This window comes from Thalassophryne amazonica, chromosome 10, assembly GCF_902500255.1.
Source record: "Thalassophryne amazonica chromosome 10, fThaAma1.1, whole genome shotgun sequence".
Classification (NCBI taxonomy): domain Eukaryota; kingdom Metazoa; phylum Chordata; class Actinopteri; order Batrachoidiformes; family Batrachoididae; genus Thalassophryne; species Thalassophryne amazonica.
In genome coordinates, this window is record NC_047112.1 from 89,008,501 (window position 1) to 89,022,677 (window position 14,177).

Genomic DNA, 14,177 nt, shown 5'->3' on the forward strand with positions numbered 1-14,177 from the left:
AGATGATCCTGACTTCATTTATGACCTGGAAGTGGATTTCAGTAAAATCACTCAGGAAAAGTGCAGCTGGGATGAAGAGTCTGATGATGGGTTTTAAAACAAACTGCTGGTCTCTCCTCACAGATCCTCCATGAGTGGACATTTGACTTTAGTTAGCTCTGTTGCCTCACAGCAACAAGGTCATGGGATCGATTCCAACCTATGTCCTTTTTGTGTAGAGTTTACATTTTCTCCCCATGTTTGTTCCCTCCAGTTCCCTCCGGGTGCTCAGACTTCCTCCCACATCCAAAGACATGCAGGTTAGATGGATTGGAAACTTTAAATTGTCCATAGGTGTGCGTGCGGGTGTCGGTGTTTGTCTATATGTGGCCCTGCGACAGACTGGCATCCTCTCCAAGGTGAACCTCACATCACACCCTGTGACTGATGGGATAGGCTCCAGCACCCCATGACCCTTATTTGGAGTAAGCGGTTAAAGATAGTGAGTTCTCACTGAACACAGACCTCTCTTAAAAACACTGAGGTCTATAGACGAAGTGGACCATTGTTTTCAGGGAACTGTGGTACATATCTAAATATAGTGGAACCTTTGTTTTAGAACTTAATTAGTTATTAAATATCGTTAAACTGAGTTCTTAAACCAAAACCAATTTTCCCATAAGAAACAATGTAACATGGATTAATCCATTCCTAGCCATAAAAAGTTTTTTTTTAAATCTTTAACAGCATTTCATGCATAAAAGGCAGACAAAATACAACCAATATGCGTAGTATCTTATACAAAATACTGTACAGTAATTATAATATAAAATAGACAATTTAATTTCATCTTACCTGTACAGAAGAGACCATGAGATCATCAAGAAACTGAAAGTCCCTAAAAATATGATTTCATAAACACCTGAACAATGACTTTCTTGCTTCTTCTTCTTTTGAGTTTATTGGCGGATTGCAAACCAAACACGGTGCATTACCGCCACCTACTACGATGGAGGTGTTCGTGCTCCAAGACTTTGTTCGAAAAGTGATGCATTTTTTTTTGTTTAAAAAAAAAATATGTTTGTGAACTGATTTGTTCATATAGAGAGTCATTCGAAAACCGAGGTTCCACTGTAATTTTGGTTTTGTTTAATAACTAAGTGCTGTATTCCACTGTTTGGGGAACAGCATTTTATCTACTACAAAACTACTTGGGCAAAAAGGAGAACATTTATGTTATTTGTACTACAGTGATAATAATACTCTGCCTTTTATTTCTAAGTGAACTATATATATTTGAAAGCTCCAAGTAAAATAATAAACAGATACAGGAATCAGTGTGAATATTTATTTATTTATATTTTTATATATATATATATATATATATATATATATATATATATATATATATATATAAAATGCTGTAGGTTACAAAACAAACATTTTGGCCCCATGTGGCTTACACTTGAATGAGTGATATTTACAGTTGAATATGGAAGATGACACTAAAATGATTAAATTTGAGTGTCCACCAAACAGTACGCAGTATAATCACTATATCTTTTGGGGTGGGAAAAAGTGTCCACAAAATATAGTTTGATATACAAAATATATTTCCATACATCTGAAGTCAGGATATATTTCAACATTTTAGATAAACTATATCATAAAACCAAGCTTGCAGTATGAAACCTCTTCTGGGGAAATGTCATCAAAGTGCTTAAATACCTCATTCTGCTCATGAAGACAATGACTGATCATAAGTACCACAATACATTCAACAATGTCGCAAGGTTGTGAGAAATCAGAATGGATTCATACTGATTTGTTTGGTATGAGCTAATTAAAACAAATTTGCAGTCATTTATACAGTGCTGATAAATTTCCTAAGGAGGTAGGCAACAAAAATTAGACAATTCCTTTAACATCACAATTTTGGTAAAGACTTAAAATTTTCAGCAGGCTGTTGATTTATTTAAAAATATTTCTTTATAAAAGTGACAGTTCAAGTATACTAAATTCATATTTCTCATATTCAGAGCATCTTCTAACTACAAACAAATGCTGGAAGAGAATGACTTTTCTCATCAGTAATAGTCTGAGCAGCTTCCTGATTCCACCTTCACCCTGCTGCTCAGACCAGTTTCCCCAGTGTTGACAATTAACAAACGGCAATTATTGTGGAAACAAATGAAGAAAGACAAACATCCAATAACATAAACAAAAACAATAGGAGGGAATAGTGGTGTCACAAGTGTAGCTATACTCCAGATCCAGATTTGGCCTTTAAATAAAAGCTGTATGATCCACACTATCTGTGGAGAGTTATAGAATTTGAAATATATATTACACTTTTAAACTACACCAAACATACACATATTAATAAGTATTTATGAAAATAGGAAGCTTTATTTTTTCTTCCTGTCTTGGGTGCATCTCGGACAAAACCTAAGAATGTATGAGAGAGAGAGAGAGAAATGGTATCTGTAATTTCATTCCATAGCTTTCATATGTCAAAAAAACAAAACAACAACAAAAAAAACAAACATCAATTGATTACATTATTATTGATCAGTCATTATTTAATAGTTTATTGTAATAAGTGGCAAAACTAACCAAAATGTTTTGTAGAATATGAATGAACACACTGGTCATAAACTACAGGCAATAAGAAATGACTAAAGAAGAAAAGGAAATGTCAAACTTAAATAAGTTGTGGTTTAGATCAATAGAGGCTATGGCAACCCATAAACAAAAGTACATCTGTTCACACTAGTGTAAAAAGAGGGCTGTTTTATTTTTCAACCTTAAATGCATGTTCAAATAAAGCAGAGACCTGTGATCAAGCTCGCAAATGATCCCCCCACTCTTGCATTCTACTAGTTTGTACGTGTTACATATTATTGATACTTGTAAATCTTTTATTAAATGAAATGGCAGAATTAAGTGATCAACATCTGTACTTGCAAACAAATTTGATTTAAAAACAACTAATTATCTGCCCTTGAAGACAGCACACGGTCGTGTGTGTGTGTATGTATGTATATATATATATAAATATGGTTTCGCTGGAGTCATGCTTACAAAATACACGGACAAATGGATAGGATTATTCCTATATACCCGCCAAATTTTTGTTTTGAGGGGTATAAAAGTTTTTTTTTACATGATATTTGATGTTGCTGTACTTTTGAGTGCCTGAGGTCTTCACAAGCAACATTTGTGCTCATCATTTGTGCTCACATAGACATTGTACCGACTGTAACCTGAATATGAAATTCCAAGAACAGTGATCTCAGTTCTGTCTGCACCAAAAGGTACAAAATCAATCTCAAAATTTCAAAACACTTCTATTGAAAATTTAAATTCATTTTCAAAAATTGATAGATGTTCGTGTTGTAGACCACTTATTGTCATGGCAGCTTGTTGGAAGCTGGCTATGATACTTGCATAAACAGGCTCACACATTTCTTATACAAACAACTAAAGGCTCTTACCATTTCCCTTTAGGTTTTGTGGTGAGATCAACACAAGCAAAGTGAAACCACTCAATTGGACACTGAAGGTAAAGAGATGAAAAACACAATTGGCATTTGGAAAAATAAAGTATTCATTCAGGTGCTGAATAAGTTAACTAAACATATTTAGTTTTATCAGTGCAAAAGTGACATGAAAACCTACATCAGGATTGTCACATCCAATCATTTCTCCGTACGACACTTGGTGGCACAGGCAGTATGTCGGCTCATTGGGATCCACGGGCATATCCAAAACGTCTGACGGTTGCATTGGCAGGAGAGCGTCACCCAAGTCTGTGCTAAAATTGTAACAACACATTCAGAGCACAGTTATCAATTCAAACGGGACTAATATACCTCCTCTACAGTCTGAATGAAGTGGCAGAGTGACAAACAGGGTACAGTGTAACTGCAGGCAGTAACACTGACTACTGCTGTTCAAAAATAAATCCAGTCAATTTAACATAAATGGTGCCCTATGAACAAGTAAGTTGGTTTAACAGCTGTGCAGCACTCAGAATTAAAGATTTCACTGTTCTTTTTCAGCCTGTCTACCCAAAATTGTCACGTTGTGCAAGCTTTTTTTAAAATCTACATTTTATAGCTACACATGGTTGGAGTTTAACAGCAGGGGTGGTGGCCAAGTGGTTAATGTGCTTGGTTTCAGTTCGGAAGGTTCTGGGTTCAAATCCCACCCCTGCCACATTTCTCCATGTAATGTGGAGTTGCGTCAGGAAGGGCAGCCGGCGTAAAACCTGTGCCAAATCAACATGCAGATCCACCTTGGATTTGCTGTGGCAACACCGAGTGCAAACAAGGGAGCAGCGGAAGGGACTTACTTATACTCAACAAAAATATAAACGCAACACTTTTGGTTTTGCTCCCATTTTGTATGAGACGAACTCAAAGATCTAAAACTTTTTCCACATACACAATATCACCATTTCCCTCAAATATTGTTCACAAACCAGTCGAAATCTGTGATAGTGAGCACTTCTCCTTCGCTGAGATAATCCATCCCACCTCACAGGTGTGCCATATCAAGATGCTGATTAGACACCATGATTAGTGCACAGGTGTGCCTTAGACTGCCCACAATAAAAGGCCACTCTGAAAGGTGCAGTTTTGTTTTATTGGGGGGGGATACCAGTCAGTATCTGGTGTGACCACCATTTGCCTCATGCAGTGCAACACATCTCCTTCGCATCATCCGTGAAGAGAACACCTCTCCAACGTGCCAAACGCCAGCGAATGTGAGCATTTGCCCACTCAAGTCGGTTACGACGACGAACTGGAGTCAGGTCGAGACCCCAATGAGGATGACGAGCATGCAGATGAGCTTCCCTGAGACGGTTTCTGACAGTTTGTGCAGAAATTCTTTGGTTATGCAAACCGATTGTTTCAGCAGCTGTCCGAGTGGCTGGTCTCAGACGATCTTGGAGGTGAACATGCTGGATGTGGAGGTCCTGGGCTGGTGTGGTTACATGTGGTCTGTGGTTGTGAGGCTGGTTGGATGTACTGCCAAATTCTCTGAAACGCCTTTGGAGACGGCTTATGGTAGAGAAATGAACATTCAATACACGAGCAACAGCTCTGGTTGACATTCCTGCTGTCAGCATGCCAATTGCACGCTCCCTCAAATCTTGCGACATCTGTGGCATTGTGCTGTGTGATAAAACTGTACCTTTCAGAGTGGCCTTTTATTGTGGGCAGTCTAAGGCACACCTGTGCACTAATCATGGTGTCTAATCAGTATCTTGATATGGCACACCTGTGAGGTGGGATGGATTATCTCAGCAAAGGAGAAGTGCCCACTATCACAGATTTCGACTGGTTTGTGAACAATATTTGAGGGAAATGGTGATATTGTGTATGTGGAAAAAGTTTTAGATCTTTGAGTTCATCTCATACAAAATGGGAGCAAAACCAAAAGTGTTGCATTTATATTTTTGTTGAGTGTACATGGTTGGAGTTTAACATCAAACATCCTCAAATTCCTACAGTTCCATGACTTTTATACATATAAATTCCCACCTGGAATTAAAATGTAGGACAAAACCAACACATTTCATCTGGAGTCCTACTTGCTGTTGAGAGAGACGCCTGCTGAGCGGCAGTGTGTGGCAGACAGCGCCACCTTTCTGACAAGAGAGCGGTCTTCCATAGCTCTATCCTTCAATTACAGCAACAGACACAGAAACAACTTTTGTTTTTCCTCCCCCCTGAGGATAAGTGTTTAAAGGATGTAGCTGCTGAATATTTTTGGCTACAAACTTTACCATCTGTTTTAAAGACACCTGGTAACTACCAATAGCTTGCTTAAAATGTGTGTAATGAGATTAAAAAGTAAATATAATCCACATAATTCAAACTCGTGCAGCCAATTCTTGTTTTTTAGTCATTCATGATGGATGCGCTACAATCAATCCATCCTGTGACTTTTAAAGCAGACTTTAAATACTGTATTCCCCCCCCATTTGTATTTACTTTTATTCACTATTCAGATAGGCATTACATAAGCCTATCTGAATATCATGGCTTATAAATAGCAGAAAAACAGCACCCAAACACTGAGCAGGCCAGGCGTTGTGTGGTTCAAATGCTTTCTGCTGCCTAGCAACACTAATGTACCAGCACTGCACCTGAACACACCTTATTTTAAGAACAGCACATCCATGGGCACACAGATGAGTGCAAGTATTGCATTTGTCATTTAAAGAATGGAAGTGCTGGGTGTGAAAATGGCAACGCTTGAGCTCAAAATTACACTTGGTACAGGTGAACCTCGTTAACTCGCGCAAGTTGGGGTCCACAAAATCAAACCACAATTTATCTGAAACAGCGAGTTAATGAGGTCGACCAAAAACATACAGGAGTCTTTATACAGTAGTCTATATTTTTTTAGGTCCACAAATCGACCGTGAGTAAAGCTGAAAAGCAAGTTACGCATATGGGAGTAGGACCCCTTCACACATAGCACGAATAAGTACAAATCAGGGCGAATCACAGCGAAACAGCTCGTATGAGCGAACCACGAAAACACTGAGCTGACGGCCAGGCGTGAACGATCCTGGTTTTGTGCACGCTCGTGCATGACACCATCGCAGTGGAAACACAGTGTGAGGGGTTGGTAAGGTTAGACCTTGCTTGTGTAAAGCGCCTTGAGGCAACTTTGTTGTGATTTGGCGCTATATGAATGAAAATAAATTGAGCAGCTGGAGCATGTGTAACCAGATCACGCAGCTGCTGTGAAAAATAAATAAATAAATTACATGCCAGCCACCCACGTGATTTGAACCTGCTATTTACAAAAGCTCTGATTGCCAGCCAGAAAATTTACCACTGTGCTACCATCATTGTTCTATAAAAGGTGAAGAAAAATGCCTGAAATCAACAAGGACATAAATGTATTTTTTTTAAAAAGAGAAAAAAGCGCCGTGATAACTGACCAAACGGCGTTTGTTAGTGTATTTCTGCTGATACGTGACTGAAAGTACTGTATTTGACACACTGTTGGCTTGTCATAAAGTCCTGCGACATGCAGCTCACAGGACACACGTCCTCCTGTCAGACAGACGTGATGTTCAAATCTCCTGCTGCATGTCCGTGAGCTGACGATCCGTTTCAGCTGGAACAGCCTGTCAACGTGGGCACTCTCCAGCCCGTCGCAAAAGAGATATATGTTTTTATGTACAGTAGTGTTCAGAATAATAGTAGTGCTATGTGACTAAAAAGATTAATCCAGGTTTTGAGTATATTTCTTATTGTTACATGGGAAACAAGGTACCAGTAGATTCAGTAGATTCTCACAAATCCAACAAGACCAAGCATTCATGATATGAACACTCTTAAGGCTATGAAATTGGGCTATTAGTAAGAAAAAGTAGAAAAGGGGGTGTTCACAATAGTAGCATCTGCTGTTGACGCTACAAACTCAAAACTATTATGTTCAAACTGTTTTTTTTAGAAATCCTGTGAATCACTAAACTAGTATTTAGTTGTATAACTACAGTTTTTCATGATTTCTTCACATCTGCAAGGCATTCATTTTGTTGGTTTGGAACCAAGATTTTGCTCGTTAACTAGTGTGCTTGGGGTCATTGTCTTGTTGAAATACCCATTTCAAGGGCATGTCCTCTTCAAGTATTTTGACATATCCAAACTGATCCATGATACCTGGTATGTGATATATAGGCCCAACACCATAGTAGGAGAAACATGTCCATATCATGATGCTTGCACCACCATGCTTCACTATCTTCACTGTGAACTGTGGCTTGAATTCAGAGTTTGGGGGTCGTCTCACAAACTGTCTGCAGCCCTTGGACCCAAAAAGAACAGTTTTACTCTCATCAGTCCACATAATATTCCTCCATTTCTCTTTAGGCCAGTTGATGTGTTCTTTGGCAAATTGTAACCTCTTCTGCACGTCTTATTTAACAGAGGGACTTTGCAGAGGATTCTTGCAAATAAATTAGCTTCACACAGGCGTCTTCTGACTGTCACAGCACTTACAGGTAACTCCAGACTGTCTTTGATCATCCTGGAGCTGATCAATGGGTGAGCCTTTGCCATTCTGGTTATTCTTCTATCCATTTTGATGGTTGTTTTCTGTTTTCTTCCATGCGTCTCTGTTTTTTTGTCCATTTTAAAGCAATGGAGATCATTGTAGATGAACAGCCTATAATTTTTTGCACCTGCGTATAGGTTTTCCCCTCTCTAATCAACTTTTTAATCAAACTACGCTGTTCTTCTGAACAATGTCTTGAACGTCCCATTTTCTTCAGGCTTTCAAAGAGAAAAGGATGTTCAACAGGTGCTTAAATAGGGGACACCTGATTCACACCTGTTTGTTCCACAAAACTGACAAACTCACTGACTGAATGCCACACTACTATTACTGTGAACACCCCCTTTTCTACTTTTTTTTTTTTTACTAATAGCCCAATTTCATAGCCTTAAGAGTGTGCATATCATGAATTCTTGGTCTTGTTGGATTTGTGAGAATCTACTGGTACCTTGTTTCCCATGTAACCGTAAGAAATATACTCAAAACCTGGATTAATCTTTTTAGTCACATAACACTACTATTATTCTGAACACTACTGTATTTCCACATGAGGATAGCAAGCAAACACGCGCGTGTGTCCGTCAAAAAACGTACGTGTTCTGCAGCTTTGACGTCCAGGAACAGAGACAGCCAGCCACGCCCCCTGTCCATTCAGCGCACAGACCAAGGTGTCACTCTGTGATCAGATGAGAGGCGCCTCACCTATGGACGGCGTGCAAACCACATGCACGCCATGTGTTCTGGGGAGAGTTGTAGCAACAGGTGTACGAAGCATTGGAGGCAGCTACGATTTTACACATATTGCATACGATTCCTGCTTCATGCGCAATTTGACCACATTCGTACTATGTGTGAAGGGGCCCTTAATGGGGTACACCTGTATGTGCCGCGTTCTGGTTTACTTGATGTGTACGATAAAGCACCATTAGGCTTCTGTATGAACACATTCATGGAATTTTACTTTTGCGTTTCACTACTGTTGAACTTATGGTCAGAGTGACACTTGTGGTTGACAGATTTCCAGTGTTCACAAAATTGTCAGACATTTCCATGTGGAAACTACAATTCCCCACTTGTCGCTACACAAGCTTGAGAGAAAATCCTTCACATGGCTCAGAAAAATGGAAAGCCTTGCTATAGAGAGGATTTGGAATGACACTGGGCTGGAAAAACAGAAGCAAATTTAAGACACTCTGGAAACATCATATCAGGGAAAACAAATGTTCCACAACTATCCTGCTAAATAATAATAATAAAAAATCTGAGTGACTGTCATGCAATCTAGTGTTCACTTGGCCTTACTGAGCTGCAGTACCACTCCCAACTTACTTGTTTTTCATCTTTTTCTTTCGGGGAGAATCCTCATCACAGCCTTTTCTTCCTCGTCCCCTGGATCCCCGTTTCTCTTTCAGACTCTTGGATTCACCTTCTTCAATATATTCACAGGTGTGCATCAGTAAAAATCAATGTGTTTTTCTCAGTCATCCTACAGGGCTTGGGAATAAAACTTTGCCCAACTTACTCTTTAATCCCCTTCCATCTGTACTTTCATAGCCACTCACTTCCAGCTTCTCCTTTAGTTCATTCTCAAATCGTGCCAGGTCTGCATCCAGTCTACGGATGTGTTTGTCCACCTGTAGTCAAAAGATTTAAATTTACTTGCCTTGACTTTAGATAAACCAGCAATTATGCAAGTTTCAAAATGGTAAAATACATGTTTTAAAAAAAATGTATTATTAGAAGCTATAGCTGGGTGGTATGGATTAAAATTCATATGGCTGTATAATTTGAAGCAAAGATGTAACAATATATACAGTGCCCTCCAAAAGTATCGACCCCCTTGGTATTCCCCACATTTTAATTTGTTTATACCATTTCAAATACAAAAAAGACCAAAAAAATGATGTTCCTTAAACTCAAAGTAAATCTCTACAACTTGGCTTACGTAAATTAATTAAAAATATAAAAGCCAAGATGGTGGGTTGCACAAGTAATTGGCCGCTTTGGTATAATACGTGAAAATAACCAGTTTCATTGCTAGTTTTCTTCAGACAAATCAGGGGATGGATACATGCACATTTTCAAGTCACTGAATATGTTTTGGACTTTATTTACATCAGTTATGAAGAAAAACAAACAGTATGGCACTCTATGGTAAATCTTTGTGGAGTAGACAGTTCTCAAAAACTGAGTAACTGTGCAAGAAGGAGAAGAGTGAGGAAAGCCGCCAAGACACCCAGACAACCCAGAATGAAGTTACAGGCTTCTCTGGCTGTGATTGGAGAAATTGTGCACAGTGCATGTTTTGCATTTTGTATCCCCAATTATACAGCTTCATGATGAAGTGGTACAGAGGAGGATTTTATTAAAAAGAAGACCGTAAAATTCAGCAACAATTTGCCAGAAGGAACATCTGAGATAAAAGCCTAGCTCTAATGTTTTGTTGAAATAAAATCCTCCTCTATACCATGCTGTGCCACTGTGCTGCTTAAATGGCAGCACCAGTGGCTAGCATTGGTGCATCACAGCAAGAAGGTTGTGGGATCACTTCCCGTCCTTTCTGTGCGGAGTTTGGATGTGTGGGTTTTGTCTCACAATCAAAAACATGCTAATTTAGAGTCTGTTCCTTTCTCTGCCCCTGACCAAGGCAGCATCTCTACATCCTGAGTTGGTCCCCAGGTGCCAGAATGTGGCTGGTCACTACTCTTAGTGGTTGGATTGTGTCCAGCTATAATGAGGATGGGTTAAATGCAGAGGACAAGTTTCGTTGTATGTATGCGTAATATGTACAATGACAATGAAGACTATTTTATTCTATTCTAAAGTGAATCAGAGACAATATTGAATTTAACAGTTAATCATTACAAAAAATGTCTTGATATGGCTATTTTTACAAACAAAGCATCATGGTTCTAGCTTTTGATTTGAGTCAATGATGTCATTAACAGGAGCTATCGCAGTTACAAACCAGTGAAACTTAAAATTCCAAAATGGTCAGCATGCCAGACCTCAAGACACTACTATACAATCCTATAAACAAATTATGTTGTGTTTTAGACCCACCATTTCGTAGGTCTGCATAGCAAGCTGGACTTTGTCGTCACTGAACTCTTTGCACTTGCTGTAGGCATTTTGGATCTTCTGCAGATGTTCCACCCTCTGCTCTGATGCCAAGTTTTTCACATTAGCTATGTACTCGTCAGCCAGTCTATCAATCTCTCCTTTCTTTTCTGTACAACATAAATATGGTAATGTTGATAAATGCAGGAAAATGGAAGCACAAAAATAACACTGACAACTATAAATAGTGAATGATATTTTAAATTAAAAAAAGTAAGTGTTCACACCTTCAGTCCTGTTGTCCAGGTCTCGCATCAAAGTAAAGTTTCTCTGTAGTTCACATGGAAGATTCTCAATACCTATAAAACACACAGAAAGGAACAGAAATCAAGACATTTACTTTTGTACATTTCACCCGATGTTAAAGGTCAAACAGTTTCACTGCCTCAAACACAGGATATGTTCATCAAATTAGTAACTCAGTGGAGTGCTCTCCATTGGCTGTTTTGTTCTCAAAAACACATTTGACACAAAAAATAATCATGGATAAGGCAGTAATGATAGTTCTTCTGGCACACTACTGTATCTCACAGTTGGAATGTCAAGGTATAGTCTCATAGGTACAACAAGGAAGAACCACTAGATACCTGAACCACCTCAACTGGCTCCTTTCGATGCAATGAAGTAGCAGTTCTACTTCCAAGTCCCTTCCGCATATTCAAGCTTCTCACCCTGTCCCAGAGTGTAAGACCAGATGCCCAACAGAGGAACCTCATCTCTGTCGCTTGCATTTACGACCTTATTATTTTGGTAATTACCCAAAGTTCATGACCATTAGTGAGGAGAAGAAACTGACTGGTAAATCAAGAGCCTCGACTTCTGGCTCAGCTACTTTTAACCCTGGCAGTCCAGTACAGCGTCCACAGGACCTCAGATGCAGCTAAAGTTAGTCTGTCAATCTCACACTCCATCTTACCCCCACTCACAAAAAAGACCCGGTGTCACAGTCTGATCAGTCCCCCCATTCAATCAGTCCCCCCTGCCTTCACTGCACATTCGCCCTATTGACGTATCCCATAATCCCTTTTGCACCAGAGAGTCACTGCAGTCAAACAACATAGAGAATCCACATGATGACAATTGTAAATACATATTATACTACAAAAATGTAATTTTTTATGCTTTTCGTCACTTTAATAAGATACTGCTGCATGATACCCTGAAAATTTGCTAAAACAATTATAACAATCCATGTCTGCTACGTTTAATCTACGTGGAATTTAATAAACGCAAACTGAATTTCAGACATATTATATATATTAGTCTGGAACAAAGAGGGCAAACAGTGTTGTAAAGAACAATAATCAAGACGTTAAAGAGCAAACTTCACTTTCCCCCAGAACGACATGATCAGGAAGCGAGCGGAGCTCACAGCAGCTCCCATTGAAAATAACGGAGAGCCAGCCTGTGATTCTCGCATGTTTACATAAAATAAACGCAATAACAACGTCTAAAAACCCAGAGAATATATTCATGAGAGTTTTAAGCACAATATAAAAATAGTTTTATGTTGCGATGGTAATGGTGTTGTCCTTGTGCAGCGGTTATAGTGCAGCTCGATCAGAGCGTCTCAATGCAGTTCTCAATGTTACTGAGATCTCGCAACGCGACGAACTCTTCGAAGTTTTGCGGGATTTATAACGTCAATAGGGCGAATGCGTCATTTCGGAGTGTCAGCAGAGATTCACCGATTATCACCTCGTTTCTGCTTAAAACTGCACTCCAGTCATCATTTATCTCTGCAACAGACCTCTGAAGCTTTTGTACAACAATCATTTCCACACAAATTCAGCATTATTTCATAATAAAAGACGGGGACCGATCAGACGTGACACCAGCTCGTAGTCTCACTCTCTGCGTCTGACTCTCTACACCCAAACTGATCAAAGGGAATAATGTGAATATTATAACCATGAGATGAAAAATTAAAACCTCTTAAATCATATTCTAAAGTCCATTGTAAGTGGAAACAAGACGATAATTGGTTAAGCGCTGCGGCCGCTCTGAAATGACGCATGCGCAGTGAAGGCAAGGGGACTGATCAGACCATGACAACGGAGATACTTGAACTCCTCCAATTGGGGCATTAATGCTCCCCTGACCCAGAGGGGGCAATCCACCCTTTTCCAGAGGAGAAAGGTCTGAGAGTTGAAGGTGATGACCCTCATCCCAGTCGCTTCACACTCAGCCTCAAACGTGCTCTATTGTTTTTGATGTATTCTCTTCAAAAGTCGGTTGAGATGGACTAACTTAATTACTCAGCATCTTTTTCTATTACACACAGTTTCCAGCACAGGAAAATGATATCAAAAATAAAAACCACATAATATCTCTGCTCCTCGCTGACAGTTTTCCCTCGTTCACATTATGTGTGACGTAATTCTGATACTCCGCCTTACGTGTAATTGCGGGAAACGTGGTTATGTCCAACTAACACGTGGTGTTTTCAACAATACCATTTTAAAAAATATATGAAAACAGAAACATCCAGCAGTAACTCCACTTGGCCCAAACAGGATTTGAGTTCCATTTCCAAAATCAGGTGTTTCATAATATAGTAAACAGAACCGAAAGCAACTACAGTGAGGGGCTGTCAGTCAGATAATGTGGAGTTTCACTCGGTGGAGTCTTATTGTGTTTTTCTGGGGCACGATTGTATAATTTTATTTGTTCAGAACATAACTAACCTAAAGCGAAGCTAACTAGTTAGCAGGCGACCTGACAACTAGTCATGCGCAGCAGCGTTCTTCGTCAATACCAAAACAAAGGGACAAAGGTCTTCAGTATAATCAAATAAATAGCGTAGCAGACTTTAAAATCAACTCAGTGGATACTCACTGTCCAGGTAATGTTCCAAATATATTGCCGTCGCCATTTTAGGTTAGCTAGCTGTGCGTTAGCCTCCTTAGCGTTCAAACTCAGCCGGTGCGCTTGTTTTGTCAAACGGGGTTATCCGTCCAAAGGTCCCATCGGCGTACTGTAGTAGTGTT

At 39.4% G+C, this 14,177-nt stretch overlaps 2 protein-coding genes across 2 annotated transcripts in view; one reads left to right on the forward strand and one right to left on the reverse strand.

Moving 5' to 3' along the window:
* The window catches only part of cep19 (centrosomal protein 19), a 20,602-nt gene extending 19,801 nt beyond the window's left edge, over window positions 1–801 (forward strand). The window contains exons 2-3 of the mRNA XM_034180474.1: window positions 1–179; window positions 524–801. The exon at window positions 1–179 is cut by the window's left edge and continues 250 nt beyond it. Coding sequence (XP_034036365.1) covers window positions 1–97 — 97 coding nt within the window. The 3' untranslated portion in view covers window positions 98–179; window positions 524–801. The remainder of the gene's footprint in view (window positions 180–523) is intronic.
* Window positions 802–1,373: 572 nt separating this feature from the next.
* On the reverse strand, window positions 1,374–14,177 carry ing5a (inhibitor of growth family, member 5a). Its single transcript, XM_034180471.1, has 8 exons — window positions 14,026–14,177; window positions 11,415–11,486; window positions 11,131–11,297; window positions 9,590–9,701; window positions 9,397–9,496; window positions 3,661–3,796; window positions 3,477–3,538; window positions 1,374–2,427 (listed from the first exon to the last, which is right to left on the reverse strand). Exons 1-8 carry the CDS (start codon window positions 14,060–14,062, stop codon window positions 2,388–2,390), a joined length of 726 nt encoding a protein of 241 aa, XP_034036362.1. The 5' UTR covers window positions 14,063–14,177; the 3' UTR covers window positions 1,374–2,387.

Coding starts and splice junctions, on each gene's coding strand:
- ing5a (XM_034180471.1), bottom strand. CDS start 14,062: ATGGCGACGGCAATATATTTGGAACATTACCTGGACA. Junction 9,702..11,130: donor CTATGCAGACCTACGAAATG/GTGGGTCTAAAA, acceptor TTTTGACTACAG/GTGGACAAACACATCCGTAG. Junction 3,797..9,396: donor AAGAAAAAGATGAAAAACAA/GTAAGTTGGGAG, acceptor TTACAATTTTAG/CACAGACTTGGGTGACGCTC.